This window comes from Drosophila virilis, unplaced genomic scaffold, assembly GCF_030788295.1.
Source record: "Drosophila virilis strain 15010-1051.87 unplaced genomic scaffold, Dvir_AGI_RSII-ME tig00001170, whole genome shotgun sequence".
Lineage (NCBI taxonomy): Eukaryota > Metazoa > Arthropoda > Insecta > Diptera > Drosophilidae > Drosophila > Drosophila virilis.
This window is the reverse complement of record NW_027212828.1, coordinates 2065059-2088868: the sequence shown is the minus strand read 5'-3', so window position 1 is coordinate 2088868 and position 23810 is coordinate 2065059. Positions and strand designations below refer to the sequence as shown.

Below are 23810 nucleotides of genomic sequence, written 5' to 3'. Positions count from 1 at the left end.
TGTCTTCCTCATTATTCAAAATATTATATAAAAGATAATTATATGCTAAAAGCCTAGTTAATGAAAACAATTTTCTAAATAGCATCACCGACGAATGGAGGTGTTTTATTTGCCAGTCCGGCCAGCTGTGCATCTTTTCAAAGCTAATTTTGTCAGTGACGCTATTAGAGCCAACATATAAGCAGAAGAAAATACAACAAATAGGAACAAAGAAAGTTAGAAGATTGTTAATGAAGTACAGAAATGTAAGTTAGATAAAGAGTGTTAAGTAGATGGGACAAAGAGAAAAGTAATGAGAAATCACCGACCCGGTGGGGGAACATTTTTTCAGCCTGTCCGGTAAGCTATGCCCCTGCTCATAGCTGGGAATGGTCAGCGAAGGTTTCCTGAAAGCAACGATTTTATTAGGGGTAGAGAATGTTCGGTAGAGAAAACGTGATGCAAACTATAAGATTTTACATTGCATGCGAAAATGATTGCGCATAGCGTAGTCTGTTGTTCACGTAGATAGGAATAAGGGGCGATAATTTCTGGTTGGTCTAGCCGGAACAGAGAATTGAAGAAGTCCTAGCAGAAAAGGAGAATCTATGTCGTCAATAATCAACTTATTTAGGACAACACCGAGAATTGTCCAACGGTTGGTTAACGACGGAAGGTTAAGACAAAGCAGCCTGCTGAAGTAGGATGGCAACCGAAGATTAGTGTCCCAATTTAAACCTTCTGAACAGATTCAATACGATCCTGGCTATTGGTATACTGCGGAGACCAGATGCAAGTGCAGTATTCAAGGATAGGGCGAACAAGAGAGATGTACAGAAGTTTTGTTATAAAAGGATCATTAATCTCTTTAGACCATCGTTTAATGAATCCAAGGACACCTCTCGCCTCATTGACGATGGTATGTGAAGATTGACACAGAATTTAGAATCAAAAAGAACGCCTAGATCCTTAACTGTTAGTATACTTTGCACAGGGATATTTTCGATTGTATAACTGACAAAATAAGGTGTATTACGGTTAAATATCATAAACATACACTTTGAACAATTAAGATACAATTGATTGACCGAACACCAAAGTTGCATAGCGTTCAAATCGTCTTGTAGACAAGAACGGTGTAGGGGATTAGTGTATGATAGAATAAGTTTGACATTGTCCGCATACATGAGTACACGGGCATGTGAATTAACAGAGGGGAGATCATTTATAAAAAGAGTAAAGAGTAAAGGTCCAAGATGACTACCTTGAGGAACGCCGGAAGTAAAGTGAACCCGTTTAGAGATAGTCAGCCTCAGAATTACTCTTTGGGTCCTACCTTTTAAATAAAATATAATCCAAAGCAAAAGAGACGGAGGGAAACCTATTCGGTTAAATTTAAAAAGTAAACTTTCATGGTGCACAGAGTCAAACGCCTTACTGAAGTCGGTGTATATGGCATCAGTTTGCATTTTCGAAAGGAAATCATCATTTACCAAGGAAATAAACTCAAGCAGTCGCAGTTGGTCACAGTTGACCGATTCTTTACGAATCCATGTTGAACAGGGGAAACAACTGATTTGCAGAAATGCTGCAAATTCGAAGTGATTATTTTTACAAATTATTTAGGAATAGCGGACAGTTTTGCAATGCCCTGTAATTTTGTATAACAGACTTCCCACCTTTCTTGTGAAGAGGATTGATATAAGATTCTTTCCAAAGAGATGGAAAGACAGACAATTGGGTGACCTTTGCCAGAAATTCAGTGAAGATGCACTACGGGTATTCATATCTGGTCTAAATCGCAACTGGACAGACGTCTTATATGCAACTCAGCTACTTAATTTACCTTCAGCATTGGAGAAGGCTCAGGAATTGGCATACGACAGGTATGCCTTCGCCGCTAAGTTCGCTAGGGCCCTAGAAGAAAAGGCAATCAAGGTTGATTAGCATCCCCAATACCAGCAGCAAAAGGACAATTGAAAAGCCCGGCAGGGGGGTCAACGTCAGTCCGATGTGCCACAGGCAAAGCACAGTAAAACCGGCCAGTCTGAGCCCTATTACAAAAAGCGTTTCGGTTCGGGTAAGCTTAGCGTGCAAGGTCGAACACCTCAGACCACATAGCCGACCAAAGGAGGCCAAGGGTAGATAACATTACTCCCAGGGCTTATAAAACCGAGGAGGCGTACAACGAGTCCGCCGCCGAGGCACTCACTGAACTCGAAACTGAAATCCACCCAGAATACGACAGTCATAATGTCAATTGTTTTTGGGGTATGATATTTTTGATCGATACACACGCGTCCAAGAATTATATCAAGCCTCAGATGTAGATACCCCGCTTGCTATACACTCCATTCACGGCTCCAAAAACATAAAGAAAACATATTTGTTGAGAGTGTTTGGTGTGCTCGTTGTGTATACGTTTAACGTATTGTATATGTTTGACGGGATAATTGGCCTTGACCTGCTGACACAAGTGGGGGCTGTCCTCTGTCTGAAAAATAACGTGATACAAATCGCTTCTGTCTCCGAAGCGAGTCAATATCACAGGTGGCCGCTCCTCCAGTAATTAAGATAAGCTTCTTAAAAAGGTAATTTATTTATTTATTTATTTATTAATGGTCGACAAAACGAGTGTCTTTCTCATTATTCAAAAGATTGTACAATAGAATTATATGCTAAAAGCCTTGTTAAAGGATACAATTTTCTAAATAGCATCACCAACCGATGGAGGTGTTTTATTTGCCAGTCCGGCCAGCTGTGCCCCTTTTCACAGCTAATTTTGTCAGTGACGCTATTAGAGCCTACATCTAAGCAGAAGGTTGTAAGTAGGAATAAAGTGATCTCAAGAGAAATTAAAAATAATCTTAATTTGCTATGTTAATAAAGAAAATACAATAAATAGGAAAAAAGAAAGTAAGAAAATTGTTAATAAAGTAAAGTAATGTAAGTTAGATAAAGAGTGTTAAGTAGATAGGACAAAGAGAAAAGTAATGGGAAATCACCGACCCGGTGGGGGAAAATTTTTCAGCCTGTCCGGCTAGTTATGCCCCTGTTCATAGCTGGGAATGGTCAGCTACTTCCCGAAGGTATGCTGAAAGCAACGATTTTATTAGGGGTTGAGACAGTTCGGTAGAGAAAACGTGATGCAAACTATTATAATCTTTACATAGCACGCGAAAAGAATTGTGCATAGCGTAATCTGTTGTGCACGTAGATAGTAATAAGGGGCGATAATTTCTGGTTGGTCTAGCTGGAACAGAGAATTGAAGACGCCCTAGCAGAAAAGGAGAATCTATGTCGCCAATAATCAACTTATGTAGAAGGACAACACCGAGAATTGTCCTACGGTTGATTAACGACGGAAGGTTGAGAAGAAGCAGTCTGCTGGAGTAGGACGGCAACCGAAGATTAGGGTCCCAATTTAAACCTCGTAAGGCAAAAAGCAGATATTGCTTCTGAACAGATTCAATACGATCCTGGCTGTTGTTATACTGTGGAGACCAGATGCAACAGCAGTATTCAAGGATAGGGCGAACAAGAGAGATGTACAGAAGTTTTGTTATAAAAGGATCGTTAAACTCTTTAGACCATCGTTTAATGAATCCAAGTACACCTTTTGCCTTATTAACAATGGTATCTATATGAAGATTGAAACAGAGTTTAGAATCAAAAATAACGCCTAGATCCTTAACTGTTAGTTACGTTGCAAAGGGATATTGTCGATTGTATAACTGACAAGATAAGGTGTAGTACGATTAGATGTCATAAACATACACTTTGAACAACTTAGATGCAATTGATTGGCCGAACACCAAAGTTGCATAGCGTTCAAATCGTCTTGTAGACAAGAATGATGTAGGGGGTTAGTGTATGATAGATAAAGTTTGACATCGTCCATACATGAGTACACGGGCATGTGATATAACAGAGGGAAGATCATTTATAAAAAGAGTAAAGAGTAAAGGTCCAAGATGACTACCTTGAGGAACACCAGAAGTAAAGTGAACCCTTTTAGAGGTAGTCAACCTCAGTATTACTCTTTGGGTCCTACCTTTTAAATAAGAATTAATCCAAAGTAAAAGGGACAGAGGGAAACCTATTCGGTTAAATTTAAAAAGTAAACTTTCATGGTGCACAGAGTCAAACGCCTTACTGAAGTCGGTGTATATGGCATCAGTTTGCATTTTCGAAAGGAAAGCATCATTTACCAAGGAAGTAAACTCAAGCAGATTGGTCGTAGTTGACCGATTCTTTACGAATCCATGTTGAACAGGGGAAACAACTGATTTGCAGAAATGCTGCAAATTCGAAGTGATTATTTTTTCAAATAATTTAGGAATAGCAGACAGTTTTGCAATGCCCCTGTAATTTTGTATATCAGACTTCCCACCTTTCTTGTGAAGAGGAATGATATAAGATTCTTTTCAAAGAGATGGAAAGACAGAAGTTTCAAGGGATAGATTAAAAAGCTTTAGCAATGGATAAAAAAGGGAAGAACTACGCTCCTTGAGTAGACAACTAGGAATATTGTCCGGCCCAGGAGAGTAAGAAGATTTTAATGAGTTTATAGCTAATAGGAGAGAGGAGTGTGAAATAATGGGGGGAGGTATAGAACTAGCGGAAGAAATAGTATAAGGGTAAGAATTAGTATTAGGACAGACTGAAGAGTAAGTTGATTGGAAAAAATTAGCAGAGGTTGGCAGAATCAATGTCATAGCTTTATCCATCCCAAGAAAATAAAGAAGATGGCAAACTTGAAGATTTTCGCTTCAAGTTTACAAAATTATAAAACTGTCTCGGATTTCGGGCGAATTGTCTTTTACAACGAATTAGATAATTCTCATAGCATTGAGAATTAAGAAGAAAGAAGTTCGACTTGGCTATGGAATATTTAGCCAAGTCTGTACACGAACCAGACTTTTTGAACTTTTTAAAATATTTGGATTTTACATTTTTTAGATGTGATAATCTGGGAGTAAACCAGGGTGGTTTTGAAAAAGTGGTAGATAACAAAAAGGCTTTCGCTGATTCTTATGAGTTCTGTCGACAGATAATGATCCTATATATTCGAAATTTTTGATTTTGTCGTATCCGAAATAAACAACTTGCTGAAGAATGGCATAATCAGCAAGTCAAGCTCGCATATTAAAATGAAAAAAATTGGTCTATAGGTAAAGGTCGAAAAAAATGTCCATCCAGCTGAGATAAGCTCGAATCCGGAGTGCGGCTACAAAACAAAGCGAAATATCCCTGTCGTACATCATCGAGACGACAGAGAAACGTATAAATTGCTTTATGAATGCGATTATTCTAGATGACGCGCTTCCCATTGAAAAGATAATAAATTTTACTTGGTGAAAAGACTAACTGCCGAATTTTATCATGTCGCGCTCATAGAGCCGCACAGAAAAACGTTAGACAGGTTATGTCTGACTACTATCAAAAATGACAAGAATTGCGAATGAGATGGCCCTAAACTGCAAAATTTGTTCACAACCAAATTACGACAGGCACCCAAAAAAGCAAGAGCCCATGTTACGCATGGGATGACATGGCATGCTGCACGTTTTCTAGCCTTTGACTACGCCCTTCCAGAAATGTGAAGAATTTATCGACTGTTAGCACTTAGTCAATGCCTGCGACCTCCTCCCATTTGGTCTGAGTTTGGGTGTCCAACTTTTGGAGTACCGTGTGCAGTCTTATGCATCATGAAATTTGCTCCAACCTGCCCAAAGTTTGCAACGCACGCGAATTGACCTGATTTATAAAGACGACCTAGCATCTACCCTCTTGATCACAAGAATCTAAGCGGTAAGCCAGAACACCAAATCTGATTAGCTGAAGGACGGTAGGCAAACAAAACGCGACAAATTGTGCAGTTACCTCTGTACAAGCGTATGTTAGTATGTATGATGAGCCGGGAATAACCGCGCCAAAGGGAAAGCGCGAAAGTTAACAAGCGGCGTATACGCATATGCTGTAAATTGTAAGCGCTTTGCAATAGCCTAATTATTACAAGTCACAATAATTTGTTTGCACTTGCTTATTTTCTGCAATGTTAAGTCTCGGCAGGGCTTCTATATGTTGAGTTGCTAATGTTTTTTAGCAACTGTTTTTGAAACTAAAGCCAAGAACAGGCCAATTTTAGCTTTTCGAGATAACACTTAATAATATTTTAAGATCTTAAATTATTTGTAAGACTATTTGTTTGTGGCTCAGAAAAAGATATTTGCTTTGCCTTGATCAACCACAAACAAGTGTGTAATAGAAAACAAGTACGTAATACCCTGAACCCTCTTAATCCAACACCAAATAAATTACATAAAAGTTCCCTTGGCAGGGTTCGAACTCGCAACTGGCCGCATTATTTGCTATCAACTATACTCAACAGCCACACCAGCACAAAAAAAAAACTTTTCCCGGTAGAGCTCAAACTTGCGACAGACCGCACCACATGCTATTCCTCTACTCAGCAGCCATAGCATACTTAAGAACTTATGAGAAAAAAAAAAAAAAAAAAAAAATTAAATAGCTATACAGAAAAAAGTCGCAGTTACCATGCTGTTAGAATGCGAAGCAGTCGCGCATGAATATGTGTGTACAATTATACAGAAATACTTGAAGCATTCGCTAGCTGTCCCATCCTGCGCATTTGAGTTACGTATAACTTTGGTTTTTTCTTAACCGATCTGTATGAAATTTTCTACAGTACATCTTATTGTACCATACAATATTTGTGTATTCTGAAAAAGTCAATTGCAATTTGTATTGGGCTATAAACTTGATTTAAAGCGCTGGGGTGGTAGCGGGGAGGTGGCGATAGGTATAAAATGAAAGATACTTGACATATATATAATGTTCTAGAAGCAATATATCATGTTTGGTGACTCCAGCTCTTATTATTTGCCCAATTTTTTCAAAAAACAGGATGTCGATATCGATTTTTATCTATTACTTGGAAACGGAGTAGGTTATCGATTATGGGAAACAAACTCGATCTGCGCAGGCACTAGGAGGACCCACATCTAAAACTATATGTACAAAAAAAAAATATATTTTACGAAAAAATAAATAATATAATAGAAATTTAAAGTAAGTAAGCACAAAATATTGTATAAAAATGTATTAAAACTTCTATCGACAGTCGAAAGCCATACTGTTTTTCCGCATTACTGTTGGTTCGGCTTTAATTTATGAGCCTTTGCGGGAACGAAAACGACGAAAGTTTACAAGTACGCTTACAAAACTTCAAAATTAGAACACGCGAAAACAAGCACATGGCAACAGTTACGCGAAATCTTAGACAAGGCGACTTCTGCAGCCAAGCGGCGCGTACAACATTTTTGAAAGATACAACGGCAGCTCATATCACTACCAAGCCGTCATTATAATGAGGAGCTAAATCAGGGTCCCGCAGTGCTGGCCTTAATGAATACAGTCAAAAAATGTTAGCCCATTATTGTATGCCTTGATTTTGCATACAATGATAGGCGCCCCATCCACGTCACAGAACAAGAGATGGGTACGCTCAGGCAGGGTACAATCCATCCTACAATACTGCGACGAGGTAGAAGAGAAGTTGACCTTGCCGACAAATAAGGCAAACATGTCTTACGACAGGGAAACTTATTTATTTATTTATTTTTTATTTATTAATGGTCGACAATACGAGTGTCTTCCTCATTATTCAAAAGATTATATAAAAGATAATAGAATTATATGCCGACGAATGGAGGTGTTTTATTTGCCAGTTCGGCCAGCTGTGCATCTTTTCGAAGCTAATTTTGTCAGTGACGCTATTAGAGCCTACATATAAGCAGAAGAAAATACAATAAATAGGAAAAAAGAAAGTAAGAAGATTGTTAATGTAGTAAAGAAATGTAAGTTAGATAAAGAGTGTTAAGTAGATGGGACAAAGAGAAAAGTAATGAGAAATCACCGACCCGCTGGGGGAACATGTTTTCAGCCTGTCCGGTAAGCTATGCCCCTGCTCATAGCTGGGAATCGTCAGCGACTTCCCGAAGGTATGCTGAAAGCAACGATTTTATTAGGGGAAGAGAAAGTTCGGTAGAGAAAACGTGATGCAAACTATTAGATTTTTTACATAGCACGCGAAAAGGATTGTGCATAGCGTAGTCTGTTGTACACGTAGATAGGAATAAGGGGCGATAATTTCTGGTTGGTCTAGCCGGAACAGAGAATTGAAGAAGTCCTAGCAGAAAAGGAGAATCTATGTCGTCAATAATCAACTTATGTAGAAGGACAACACTGAGAATTGTCCAACGGTTGGTTAACGACGGAAGGTTAAGAAGAAGCAGCCTGCTGGAGTAGGATGGCAACCGAAGATTAGGGTCCCAATTTAATCCTTGTAAGGCAAAAAGCAGAAATTGCTTCTGAATAGATTCAATTCGATCCTGGCTATTGGTATACTGCGGAGACCAGATTCAAGAGCAGTATTCAAGGATAGGGCGAACAAGAGAGATATACAGAAGTTTTGTTATAAAAGGATCGTTAAACTCTTTAGACCATCGTTTAATGAATCCAAGTACACCTCTTGCCTCATTAACAATGGTATCTATATGAAGATTGAAACAGAGCTTAGAATCAAAAATAACGCCTAGATCCTTAACTGTTAGTATACGTTGCAAAGGGATATTGTCGATTGTATAACTGACAAGATAAGGTGTAGTACGATTAAAAGTCATAAACATACACTTTGAACAACTTAGATGCAATTGATTGGCCGAACACCAAAGTTGCATACCTTTTAAATGGTCTTGTAGACGAGAATGATGTAGGGGGTTAGTGTATGATAGAAAAAGTTTGACATCGTCCGCATACATGAGTACACGGGCATGTGATATAACAGAGGGAAGATCATTTATAAAAGGAGTAAAGATTAAAGGTCCAAGATGACAACCTTAAGGAACACCAGAAGTAACGTGAACCCTTTTAGAGGTAGTCAACCTCAGTATTACTCTTTGGGTCCTACCTTTTAAATAAGAATTAATCCGAAGTAAAAGGGACAGAGGGAAACCTATCCGGTCAAGTTTAAAAAGCAAAATGTCATGGTGCACAGAGTCAAACGCCTTACTGAAGTCAGTGTAAATGACATCAGTTTGCATTTTCGAAAGGAAAGCATCATTTACCAAGTAAGTAAACTAAAGCAGATTGGTCGTAGTTGACCGATTCTTTACGAATCCATGTTGAACAGGAGAAACAATTGATTTGCAGAAATGCTTCAAATTCAAAGTGATTATTTTTACAAATTATTTAGGAATAGCGGACAGTTTTGCAATGCCCTGTAATTTTGTATGACAGACTTCCCACCTTTCTTGAGAAGAGGATTGATATAAGATTCTTTCCAAAGAGATGGAAAGACAGACAATTGGGTGACCTTTGTCAGAAATTCAGTGAAGATGCACTACGGGTATTCATATCTGGTCTAAATCGCAACTGGACAGACGTCTTATATGCAACTCAGCTACTTAATTTACCTTCAGCATGGGAGAAGGCTCAGGAATTGGTATACGACAGGTATATATGTCAGGTCATAATGTCAATTATTTTTGGGGTATGATATTTTTGATCGATACACACGCGTCCAAGAATTATATAAAGCCTCAGAAGTAGATACCCCGCTTGCTATACACTCCATTTTCGGCTCCAACAACGTCAACAAAACATATATGTTGAGAGTGTTTGGCGTGCACGTTGTGTATACCTTTAACGTATTGTATATGTTTGACGGTATAATTGGCCTTGACCTACTGACACAAGTGGGGGCTGTCCTCTGTCTGAGAAACAACGTGTGCCTGTCTCCGAAACTATTCAATATCACAGGTGGCCGCTCCTCCAGTAATTAAGATAAGCTTCTTAAAAAGGTAATAAGATAACAAAAACGCTTTCGCTGATTCTAATGAGTTCTGTCGACAGATAATGATCCCATATATTCAAAATTTTTGATTTTGTCGTATCCGAAATGGACAACCTGCTTAAGAACGGCATAATCAGCAAGTCACGCTCGCATATTAAAATGAAAAAAATTGGTCTATAAGTTAAGGTCGAAAAAATGCCCATCCAGCTGAGATAAGCTTTACGCAACACTTTCGAGAAAATCAGAAACATTTTAGTATCCGAAGATGTCATGTCATGGCTCACTACTTTTATGCGATGAGAGACGTTAAGCACAAGCATGTTCTACCAGCCAGGCAAAAAAGATCATGTCGCTGACGATTTGTCGCGTCAAAATGTCAATGCGCTTGAGCTCGAATCCGGAATGCGGCTACAAAACAATGCGAAATATCCCTGTCGTACACCATCGAGACGACAGAGGAACGTATAAATTGCTTTAGGAATCCGATTATTCTAGATGACGCGCTTCCCATTGAAAAGATAATAAATTTTGCTTGGTGAAAAGACAAACTGCTGAATTTTATCATGTCGCGCTCATAGAGCCGCACAGAAAAACGTTAGACAGTTTTTATCTGACTACTACCAAAAATGACACGAATTGCGAATGAGATGGCCCTAAACTGCAAAATTTGTTCACAACCAAATTACAAAAAGCAAGAGCTTGGCCAAAATGTTACACATGGGATGACATGGCATGCTGCACGTTTTCTAGCATTTGACTACGCCCTTCCAGAAAGGTGAAGAATTTATCGGCTGTCAGGACTTAGTCAATGCCTGCGACCTCCTCCCATTTGGTGTCCAACTTTTGAAGTACCGTGTGCAGTCTTATGCATCATGAAATTTGCTCCAACCTGCCCAAAGCTTGCAACGCACGCATATGCTAATTGACCTGATTCAAGAACCCACGCAGTTTTAAAGCCGACCTCGCATCTACCCTCTTGATCACAAGAATCTAAGCGGTAAGTCAGAACACCAAATCTGATTAGCTGAAGGACGGTAGGCAAACAAAACGCGACAAATTGTGCAGTTACCTCTGTACAAGCGTATGTTAGTATGTATGATGAGCCGGGAATAACCGCGCCAAAGGGAAAGCGCGAAAGTTAACAAGCGGCGTATATGCATATGCTGTAAATTGTAAGCACTTTGCAATAGCCTAATTATTACAAGTCACAATAATTTGTTTGCACTTGCTTATTTTCTGCAATGTTAAATCTCGGCAGCGCTTCTATATGTTGAGTTGCTAATGTTTTTTAGCAACTGTTTTTGAAACTAAAGCCAAGAACAGGCCAATTTTGACTTTTCGAGATAACACTTAATAATATTTTAAGATCTTAAATTATTTGTAAGACTATTTGTTTGTGGCTCAGAAAAAGATATTTGCTTTGCCTTGATCAACCACAAACAACTGTGTAATAGAAAACAAATAATAGGTTCTAGTCGGCAGCTCCCAACTACGTAATACCCTGAACCCTGTTAATCCAACACCAAATAAATTACATAAAAGTTCCCTTGGCAGGGTTCGAACTCGCAACTCGCCGCATTATTTGCTATCAACTATACTCAACAGCCACACCAGCACAAAAAAAAAAACTTTTCCCGGTAGAGCTCGAACTCGCGACAGACCGCACCACATGCTATTCCTATACTCAGCAGCCACAGCATACTTAAGAACTTATGAGAACAAAAAAAAGAAAAAAATACTAAATAGCATTACAGAAAAAAGTCGCAGTTACCATGCTGTTAGAATGCGAAGCAGTCGCGCATGAATATGTGTGTTCAATTATACAGAAATACTTGAAGCATTCGCTAGCTGTCCCATCCTGCGCATTTGACTTTTTCTTAACCGATCTGTATGAAATTTTCTACAGTACATCTTATTGTACCATACAATATTTGTGTATTCTGAAAAAGTCAATTGCAATTTGTATTGGGCTATGAACTTGATTTAAAGCGCTGGGGTGGTAGCGGGGAGGTGGCGATAGGTATAAAATGAAAGATACTTGACATATATAATATTATAGAAGCAACATATAATGTTTGGTGACTCCAGCTCTTATTATTTGCCCAATTTGCTCAAAAAACAGGATGTCGATATCGATTTTTATCTATTACTTGGAAACGGAGTAGGTTATCGATTATCGGAAACAAACTCGATCTGCGCAGGCACTAGGAGGACCCACATCTAAAACTATATGTACAAAAAAAAAATATATTTTACGAAAAAATAAATAATATAATAGAAATTTAAAGTAAGTAAGCACAAAATATTGTATAAAAATGTATTAAAACTTCTATCGACAGTCGAAAGCCATACTGTTTTTCCGCATTACTGTTGGTTCGGCTTTAATTTATGAGCCTTTGCGGGAACGAAAACGACGAAAGTTTACAAGTACGCTTACAAAACTTCAAAATTAGAACACGCGAAAACAAGCACATGGCAACAGTTACGCGAAATCTTAGACAAGGCGACTTCTGCAGCCAAGCGGCGCGTACAACATTTTTGAAAGATACAACGGCAGCTCATATCACTACCAAGCCGTCATTATAATGAGGAGCCAAATCAGGGTCCCACAGTGCTGGCCTTAATGAATACAGTCAAAAAATGTTAGCCCATTATTGTATGCCTTGATTTTGCATACAATGATAGGCGCCCCATCCACGTCACAGAACAAGAGATGTGTACGCTCAGCCAGGGTACAATCCATCCTACAATACTGCGACGAGGTAGAAGAGAAGTTGACCTTGCCGACAAATAAGGCAAACATGTCTTAAGACATGGAAACTTATTTATTTATTTATTTTTTATTTATTAATGGTCGACAATACGAGTGTCTTCCTCATTATTCAAAAGATAAAATTATATGCTAAAAGCCTAGTTAATGAATACAATTTTTTAAATAGCATCACCGAAGAATGGAGGTGTTTTATTTGCCAGTCCGGCCAGCTGTGCATCTTTTCGAAGCTAATTTTGTCAGTGACGCTATTAGAGCCTACATCTAAGCAGAAGGTTGTAAGTAGGAAAAAAGTGATCTCAAGTAAAATTAAAAATAATCTTAATTTGCAATATGAATAAAGAAAATACAATAAACAGGAAAAAGGAGAGTAAGAAGATTGTTAATGAAGTAAAGAAATGTAAGTTAGATAAAGAGTATTAAGTAGATGGGACAAAGAGAAAAGTAATGAAAAATCACCGACCCGGTGGGGAACATTTTTTCAGCCTGTCCGGTAAGCTATGCCCCTGCTCATAGCTGGGAATCGTCAGCGACTTCCCGAAGGTATGCGGAAAGCAACGATTTTATTAGGGAAAGAGAAAGTTCGGTAAAGAAAACGTGATGCAAACTATTAGATTTTTTACATAGCACCCGAAAATGATTGCGCATAGCGTAGTCTGTTGTACACGTAGATAGGAATAAGGGCGATAATTTCTGGTTGGTCTAGCCGGAACAGAAAATTGAAGAAGTCCTAGAAGAAAAGGAGAATCTATGTCGCCAATAATCAACTTATGTAGAAGGACAACACTGAGAATTGTCCAACGGTTGGTTAACGACGGAAGGTTAAGAAGAAGCAGCCTGCTGGAGTAGGATGGCAACCGAAGATTAGGGTCCCAATTTAATCCTTGTAAGGCAAAAAGCAGAAATTGCTTCTGAATAGATTCAATTCGATCCTGGCTATTGATATACTGCGGAGACCAGATGCAAGAGCAGTATTCAAGGATAGGGCGAACAAGAGAGATGTACAGAAGTTTTGTTAAATAGGGATCGTTAAAATCTTTAGACCATCGTTTAATGAATCCAAGTACACCTTTCGCCTCATTAACGATGGTATATAAAGATTGACACAGAGTTTAGAATCAAAAAGAACGCCTAGATCCTTAACTGTTAGTTACGTTGCATAGGGATATTGTCGATTGTATAACTGACAAGATAAGGTGTATTACGGTTAAATGTCATAAACATACACTTTGGACAATTTAGATGCAATTGATTGACCGAACACCACAGTTGCATAGCGTTCAAATCGTCTTGTAGACAAGAACGGTGTAGGGGATTAGTGTATGATAGAATAAGTTTGACATTGTCCGCATACATGAGTACACGGGCATGTGAATTAACAGAGGGGAGATCATTTATAAAAAAAAAAAGAGTAAAGGTCCAATATGACTAACTTGAGGAACACCAGAAGTAACGTGAACCCGTTTAGAGGTAATCAGCCCCAGCATTACTCTTTGGGTCCTACCTTTTAAATAAAATGTAATCCAAAGCAAAAGAGACGAAGGGAAACCTATTCGATCAAGTTTAAAAAGTAAACTGTCATAGTGCACAGAGTCAAACGCCTTACTGAAGTCGGTGTAAATAACATCAGTTTGCATTTTCGAAAGGAAAGCATCATTTACCAAGGAAATAAACTCAAGCAGTCGCAGTTGGTCACAGTTGACCGATTCTTTACGAATCCATGTTGAACAGTGGAAACAATTGATTTGCAGAAATGCTGCAAATTCGAAGTGATTATTTTTACAAATTATTTAGGAATAGCGGACAGTTTTGCAATGCCCTGTAATTTTGTATAACAGACTTCCTACCTTTCTTGTGAAGAGGATTGATATAAGATTCTTTCCAAAGAGATGGAAAGACAGACAATTGGGTGACCTTTGCCAGAAATTCAGTGAAGATGCACTACGGGTATTCATATCTGGTCTAAATCGCAACCGGACAGACGTCTTATATGCAACTCAGCTACTTAATTTACCTTCAGCATGGGAGAAGGCTCAGGAATTGGCATACGACAGGTATGCCCTCGCCGCTAACTTCGCTAGGGCCCTAGAAGAAAAGGCAATCAAAGTTGATCAGCATCCCCAATACCAGCAGCAAAACGATAATTGAAAAGCCCGGCAGGGGGGTCAACGTCAGTCCGATGTGCCACAGGCAAAGCACAGTAACAACGGCCAGTCTGAGCCCTATTACAAAAAGCGTTTCGGTTCGGGTAAGCTTAGCGTGCAAGGTCGAACACCTCAGACCACATAGCCGACCAAAGGATGCCAAGGGTAGATAACATTACTCCCAGGGCTTATGAAACCGAGGAGGCGTACAACGAGTCCGCCGCCGAGATACTCACTGAACTCGAAACTGAAATCCACCCAGAATACGACAGTCATAATGTCAATTGTTTTTGGGGTATGATATTTTTGATCGATACACACGCGTCCAAGAATTATATCAAGCCTCAGAAGTAGATACCCCGCATGCTATACACTCCATTCACGGCTCCAAAAACATAAAGAAAACATATTTGTTGAGAGTGTTTGGTGTGCTCGTTGTGTATACGTTTAACGTATTGTATATGTTTGACGGGATAATTGGCCTTGACCTGCTGACACAAGTGGGGGCTGTCCTCTGTCTGAAAAATAACGTGTGCCTGTCTCCGAAACTATTCAATATCACAGGTGGCCGCTCCTCCAGTAATTAAGATAAGCTTCTTAAAAAGGTAATAAGATAACAAAAAGGCTTTCGCTGATTCTAATGAGTTCTGTCGACAGATAATGATCCCATATATTCAAAATTTTTGATTTTGTCGTATCCGAAATGGACAACCTGCTTAAGAACGGCATAATCAGCAAGTCACGCTCGCATATTAAAATGAAAAAAATTGGTCTATAAGTTAAGGTCGAAAAAATGCCCATCCAGCTGAGATAAGCTTTACGCAACACTTTCGAGAAAATCAGAAACATTTTAGTATCCGAAGATGTCATGTCATGGCTCACTACCTTTATGCAATGAGAGACATTAAGCACAAGCATGTGCTACAAGCCAGTCAAAAAAGATCATGTCGCTGACGATTTGTCGCGTCAAAATGTCAATGCGCTTGAGCTCGAGTCCGGAATGCGGCTACAAAACAAAGCGAAATATGCCTGTCGTACACCATCGAGACGACAGAGAAACGTATAAATTGCCTTACGAATCCGATTATTCTAGATGACTCGCTTCCCATTGAAAAGATAATAAATTTTACTTGGTGAAAAGACTAACTGCTGAGTTTTATCATGTCGCGCTCATAGAGGCGCACAGAAAAACGTTAGACAGGTTATGTCTGACTACTACCAAAAATGACAAGAATTGCGAATGAAAATTTATTCACAACCAAATTACGACAGGCACCCAAAAAAACCAAGACCTTGCCCAAAACTTTACATACTGTTGTTTTTTCAAAAAAATTTTCTTGACGCGTTGAAAAACTCTCTAACGGATCCCATAGCTTCGCGTACCATTGAAGATGACACTCATGGTACTAATGAACTTCTCTCAGTATGCTAAGCAGTGACAATGAGTCCGCGATTAAGTCCGGCACCATCAGGGCTTTAATTTTAAATAATTTAGGGTCAGCATCGCCGAAAACCCAAAGGGTTCAAACACCCAAAAACCAACGGGTTAACCGGGATGGACAGAAAAAGGTTTTTGAGGTAGGGGACTAGGTGCTAGTCAAATTCAACAGAAGACTAAGAAACTTACTCACCCCCTTATGTTCAGAAGAATAGGTTAATGCTGATTTTATATGTGTGGGAAGCACGTTATTACAGTTATTAGTTAGATGTCTCGAGTACTTTGCGCGGACATTAGAGGCAGCTATCCTAAAAATGCAGTTAACTTTTCTTTTTTTTTCCTTAAATTGAATCAGTTTTATTTTTTAAGTTGCACCGAATTTAATTTAACAGTATTAAGTTAAATGTATTATTTTTGTAGTTTTTATTAACTTTATGTATTTGAATTACATTTAATTCAACTTCAGTACAGTTTATTGTTTACATAAGAAAAACAAATCAAAATTCAACACATCTGTATTCTTGAAAAGAGTATCTGTTACTTAAAGATTATTAATTAGGTTGGTTTTTTAATACTATACCATGCATCGAATTGCTCAAAAGTAATCAGTTATCTTTGTTTGCGATGTTTCCACATTCAATTTTAAATTTAAAAGTGTATTTTCCAAAGAAACAAGATTTGGTAAGAAATCATCACAATTGTGATCAACGCAAAGGCTCCTCAGCAATTTAATGGCGCAAAAACCTTCAATAAAAGTACGGGTGTTAATGTCATCGCCATTGTCATCATCATTTTGGAGGTCTTCGTCTTCACTGTTTTCATCGCTTTTTTTAACTAGGGAACGAACAATTTCCTCCTCAGTTAAGTAACCATGACAAGACACATCTGCGTCAATATTCGTTCCAAGTAAGATACTGGCTCATTTACTTCAATAGAATCTCCGCCCTCAAAACTTAGGTTAAATCCCGTCTAAACGCATTGATTAGTTCAGAGCCACAATAATAATATGAATTGCTTACCTTTTTAAAACAAATGTGAATTGTTAACCCTTTTACTTTCTTCCATCCCTAGTCTACAAAATATAGAACATCCAGCAACGACAATGTTTTTAAAAATGCATTTGCGGTTTTTCCACAGTTTACAGCAATCAGCTGTTGTTTAACCAATATACGTCTATACTCTAATATAAGAGAGGGAATGATGCCTTGGTCCGTAGGATAAATTAAAGCCGTTGTATTTGGTGAATAAAGCAAAATTTGATGTTTTCGTAGTCTTTTACACTAGTGCGACTTGTTGCGTTGTTAATAAAGAACCACATTTTCCGCTTTTGGTTTCTCATTTCAACATCAAGTTGGGTGATTATTTCTTCCCAAATCTGGCTAGTCATCCATGCTTTCTTGTTGGCATAATATGGCAGCGGCACATTGACATTCTTAAAACAGCGTGGGGATTTTGATCTGTAAGCCTTGCTTTCTGGGAATTCTAACCATTTAACTGATTTCCACAAGTATAAAATGTAGCATTCGGCATTACTTTATAAAAGGGGCCAGTTTCGTCCCGTTCATAATCGTCGTTAAGCCTTGTAAAAAACTCGTTTTCCTCAGCCAAAATGATATGCCGATCAAGAATAACATTGTTTGATTCTTGTTGCTTAAACCATATATACAACGCTTCCTCTACCAAGTCGTGCAAACCTTTTCGTTGGCGCTTTCGTTTTAAGTCAGAAACGGATGCAGACTGTTGGATTTCGGCTTGCTTTTTAATTATGCGGTTAATTGTTGAACTGTCACACTTCCATGGCACTTGTACTTAGTGCAAACATCATTTTTGTTGTCAATATAGCTGCAATAATTTGCAGTTTTTCTTTAATGGTCAACCCAACAACGCGCTTTGCTTTATCCATCTTTATAATTTCACACTTAATAATGTAGGGCTATATGTACTGAAAGGTAAAAGACACGATCTAAGCAAAAAAAAATAAACAGTCATGCGCAGAACAAACAAACATGTACAAATCAAATAAATGTCGACTACAAAATTTGCCAAATTTGATCATAGAAGGCGCAGTTAACTTACATGATATTGATAGAAATTGGTAATAAATAACTGACGATATGAGGCGCTTAAGTGCAATATGCTGTGAAGTTAGATACACTTAATTAATTATTTTCATCCAAAATGAGGTCTTATTGCAGCGAAAAGATATTTTCAGGCAGCTATCTTACCGATGCAGCAAAGTATCAAGGCAACTAAGCAAATTATACTGTACTTGGACAGATAGCGTACCTCGCAAACTACATGACTAGCGAGACATACGACGACATGCGAAAATGTTTAGAAGTAGACACAGACGTACGAGACTTGGCGAACACTTTGGACTGCTTGGGCATAGCCTTGAAACTGATAGTCGGCACCCCCGACGCGAAAGAGTAACAGAGTAGAAAAATGACAGAGTTACAGTTGATCGGAACAAATAATAGCCAGGTAAGAATAAACACGAAAACTCAAACTGTTAACTGTTTGTTAAAGACGGCTAAAAAGAGCAGGTCGACACGGGTCACCTGTATTAGACTCTGTTAACCAAAAACAGAATGCTTCGCACCAAAATAAGCAACCAAAAGAATAAAAATCACCCATTCTAAATATCTTAATCCTTTAAATATCGTAAGCCCCACCATACTTGATCATGCTGACCTAGAAATCATTTTCGCCAAACAACTCACAGATACAACTCACTAGCTTGTTAAGTTTATCTAGCTTTAAGATGCTAGAATTCAGATTATATTTAAGAAAGTCACAATATACACGGTAGCCCACAACCGCTCCACACTGCACGTCCCCGACAACATTGTGGCGGAATGCAGGGACCAAGTATTGGCCCTGATAAATTGCACGACAAGCAGCGCACAACTCGTACGATCAGGGTCTTCATTCTGGTGGCATGGCACACACGGCCGAGCTATCTCGATCCGGTGGCCTTTGTATATGAGGCCACTGTCAGCTACGACGTAGACATCAAAACCAGAGTAGCCGGGACGAGCATCGTCATATTTGATCGCTATGAGCTGGTTAACGACTTAAGATTTGTTATCGCCTATTTAATTAATGCCCCGATCGGCAATTTAACATTACAAAAATCAAATGAACTAATTTGTATATAAATTACATTAATAATATAATATTTGGCATATCCGCATAATATTCTTATTATATATAATGGTCCTGGTCTGAATGTCTTATTATATAATGGTCTTGTGCAAATGATAGGCAGAAGAAAGCAACTCCGACCACATCAGGCATTTGTATTCTTTTTAAGCATCAATAGCTGAGCCGAACTAGTCATGCGCATATGTATGCTCGTCTTTTTCTATGTATAAAAGCGTCAATCTTATAAAGAGAAACCATTTTCCTCCTAGTGCTCGCAGTACTAGTTTGTTTTCGACAATCCGACTTTGCGAAAATCTCTTTAAGAGCTACAATCTCTACAATCTCTCTATAGCCACAAAGCCATAAAACAACAAGTAAGAGTCTCTACTTAGAAGCGCCTGACTAGAGGGTACCCTGAACCCTCTATTTCCCACACTAAAAGCCGCTCGGGTTACGTGCTAGTTTCCTTTAGTAGTAATAAACATAAAATTACTTACCATCTTCTCCGATCTTAATCTTATTGAGCTATTGAATACTTAAATATTCTTAAAAAATATATCATTAAAATTGTGTCGATCTAGCCATGACGGTTTGCCTGTCCGTCTGCCGTATGTATGAATTCAAGGATGTCAGAACCTATGAGCTGTAGGTCCGCCCGTGTGGATCGAGTTTAATTCCGATATTCAATAACTTGCACCGTTTCCAAGTAATCGATCAAAATATATATAGAAATCCGACTTTTAGCGCATTGGATAAATATAAAGAGCTAGAGTCAACAAATTTGACATGTAGTTTCTAAAATAGTATTTATATATCAAGTATCTTTTATTTTATAGCTATCACCACCTCCCGCTACTACAGCATAGCTTAAATGCATTTGACTTTTTGCGAATACACAAATGTTCTATAACACAATAAGATGATATAAAAAAGAAAAGATCGGTTAAAAAATACAATAGTTATTGAATTTCTATATACATGTAAGCACACAAATTCATGAGTGCATGCTTCTAATTTTATCAAAAGCATTGCAATTGCGATAGTATCGTTTCCTGTGCTGCTATTTTAATTCGATCTTTCTGCTTAAGGTTCAATTATTGCTACCGCTTTTGAGTATAGGCGATTTCGAACCAAATCGAGGAAATTATGTTTTTGTGGCTGGTATGCCCGTTGAGTCGAGGCGCAGCAAGTAATTCAGTCAGTTACGAGTTCGAACTTTACCAAGGAAATTTTCGTTTTTTAATATATAGTTTTTACTACAAACGAGCGCTAGCGCGTGCTACATTTGTTGTTGAAATATAGGGTTCAGGGTATACCCTAGTTGGGAGCTCCCGACTAGAACCTTTTACTTGATTTTAGTTGGGAGCTCCCGACTAGAACCTTTTACTTGATTTTAGTTATATTAGGATAAACGACCCCGAGCTGCATTTAATGTTGTTAAAAGTAGGTTCAAGGTATCCCCAAGTCGGGCACTGGCCAATAGAGCACTCTTACTGCTTTTTGTAAGTTTTCACAATTTTTTTACGAGAAATTTTGGCAGCTTGAACTTATAGTACAAGGATTATTCGATGTTTTTACAAAAATCAGCAGATACATATCGAAGTATCCATAATGAAAACATTGAGTTAAAATCGATAATATCAGTTTTTGATTTTGATTTTTATTTGAGTAGCTCTTTTATTCAAGGTTGACTAGTTTCAGAAAATAAAAACTACTACAAATTATGTAAAGCTAAGAACAAACAATTGTGCTTTAGTATTTACCTCATCAGCGACGCCTTGTGACTTGATCTGCAGCTCCTCCAATTCTGTTTTGGGGACCTGTGGACCAGGTATTTCATCAGAAGGATCTGCTGGCATGCTGGAAATAAAGAATAACTGCTTAAAAACGAGTACAATATATTTTCTTATTTATTACAAACTAAAAAAAGAAAGAAATTTCTAAAGGGTACAATGTGGTTTTATATCTTGAACTCATTGAAAATCGATAAAAAACAGGAATAAAAATGGTTAAAGGCATTAATATATTCCTGCAAATACATGAAACAGGCAGAAGGCAACATTTCCGCCCCATAACGTGAATATATTCCTAATCAGCATCTATAGCCGAGTCGATCTACCTATGATCGCCTGTCTGTCCTTCTTCCATCTGTCTGTCTATGTATGAAATTTTGAACGTAGGTCCTCTTAGTTCACGGTACTTTTAGAATTAGTGTGACTAAATTTGACAAGTAGCTTCTAAAATTGTATCTGTTATTTATTAGCTATCGCCAAACAGCAAATGTGGAGAGTGCACTCGCAATCGCTTAGATTAAGCGACAATTTGACAAACATATCCTGTGATCTCCAGGAGAGCACGAGCTTAAGGACTCCAATTAATTTCTTTTGCCGGCTAGCTGTCTGTGGGACCTGTACATTTGGATTTAGGTTTGGATTTATGTAAATTAAGTAATGAAAAATCAATCAATTTATGCAAAAAATTAATTAATACAAAGTTCCAACATTCTTGGTGAGTAATTTTCAGATCAATTTTGATTGTGCATATCTGGTTTGATTGTCCAACGTGCCGTGTTCGTTACTGCGAGGCAACACTTTGCTTATTGAGTTGGGCAGTGGCTGTCGCTTACGCCGATAAATATTTTATTGCTCACCGTCTGTGAACATCGTATGTGGCTTTGTGCAGATGCTGTTGCGAAGCATAATTGGAATACAGGTCTTTGCCGTTTACTTTCCGGTATTCATCCGCTCCCCTATTTTATTGATTAGGATTGGGTGGATAAACATTAAATATTTGTCTGGCAACTTTTTTTTTTATATATATTATTTTGTGAGTTTATTGAATGAAAATGTAAACGGTAATTGATGGACATCCTAAAAACCCAACGTCTTGTTGAATATGAACCGCGACTTAAGCTTGATCAACTAGGAGAAAGACGAAACCAAGTCAACAGGCTAATAAGGGACATATCCGGTAATTTGTAAAGGGTGATCAGAGGGCAGTTACTACTTGCAGCTATTATGCAGTCAATGATCTTAGTCTAGAAAACCGTCAAGCGTTTAACGCCAAACCCATTTATTAACGCCTTGGGCTTGTCAAGCAACATAGCCTGTGCATGAACTGTTTAAAATAATGCGCATGCTGAAAAAATGTGGAGGGTTGAAGTGTCTAGTGTGTGCAAAGCCATACCACACAATACTTCACAGGTCTGAGAGCGAGAATCCACAATTAAAAGCATCTATTTTTGCCATACCTGCTGCCCAGTAACAGGCTTATATATATATATATTATAAGTCATGTTTTTAGTGATTAACAAGTAATCTTAGCCACAGCTGTAGTACAACTAAAATATGGATTGGCATAACACTAACACACAAGAGCACTCTTGGATTTTGGATATCAAATAAACATTATTTTTGAGGAGTTAGCACAATACTTACGTCTATGTCAACATCATTATTGAAAATTTTCAGAAAAATCTTTGCAAGCCTCATCACCCAGACCTTTAGTCAGCATTTCTCTCGACACTCTGGTACAACGATTTTTGGAATCAGAACTGAGCCCAGGGAATACAAACAACTGAACAAATTATAAGTGAGCGAAATTTTAAACAGAATGTGGGTAGGGAGGAATCTGGCAGATTTCAGGTCAAATTGGCGTTTAGAATGAGTTAAAAAGTATTTGATTTATTCATTTAGACTGCCAAATGATGCCTTACTTGCGGAATATATAAATACAATGACCACCAAATTACACGAAGTTTCCATGCATCAAGCAAGACATCAACGTCAATGTCATTAAGGGAGACTTTGATGGTAGGTCCAACTATTCAAAGGGACTTATATAAAACCCTTGCACGATTTCGGTTGCACTAGTTTGCTTTACAACCGATACCTCAAAAATGTATCGATAGGTGTCTCCTGTCTCTATGGAGGATTGGAAATTTCATATGATTGTGTGGAGACAATATAGATCAGAAAGCTTACAAACATTTGAGCTCTCTGACTTATGACACTGCCTTCGCTCTCTTTCTGGCTTTATGCATTTTATCATAATCATGCATAATATAAGCCAGTTACTTTTTATGTCATTATGGAAGAGCTCGTACTTATTCGCAGACGTGGAGATGTTTCAAAACTTGTGGGCTTTAAGTAAGCCAAACGTTCCAAACGGTCCAAACGGCGCTCTCGCAACTTGCATACACTTATAATAATTATGTCGTGCTCTAAGAAGCCTTGCACGTTGCTGGCTGTGTGAGAATATGATGCATGATAAATGCGCAGGTCTCACTGGGCGTGATTGCCACAAGATCGCTGCAATTGCCAAGAAGGGCTGTAGCGGCGTTGGGCATGTCCAGATTGCATCGACAAGCAAATTGATTCCTCCAGAATGTATAATTCTATGAGAAATCAATTCTAAAAACTGAATAATGTGGCTAAGCGGCTTTCGAGTAAT

General features: G+C 38.3%; 1 protein-coding gene across 4 annotated transcripts in view; it reads right to left on the bottom strand.

Annotated features, from left to right (window-relative positions):
• Window positions 1-23810, bottom strand: part of Snap25 (Synaptosomal-associated protein 25kDa) — a 271616-nt gene that overhangs the window by 222345 nt on the left and 25461 nt on the right. For 3 of the 4 annotated variants that reach the window (XM_070210840.1, XM_015169290.3, XM_002058732.4), the window contains exon 2: window positions 21122-21218. In XM_070210840.1, the coding sequence (XP_070066941.1) occupies window positions 21122-21217 (96 nt within the window). In that variant the 5' untranslated portion in view covers window position 21218. Of the gene's footprint in view, window positions 1-21121; window positions 21219-23810 lie in introns of those variants that run through there. The other variant, XM_032440812.2, reaches the window with a different exon arrangement.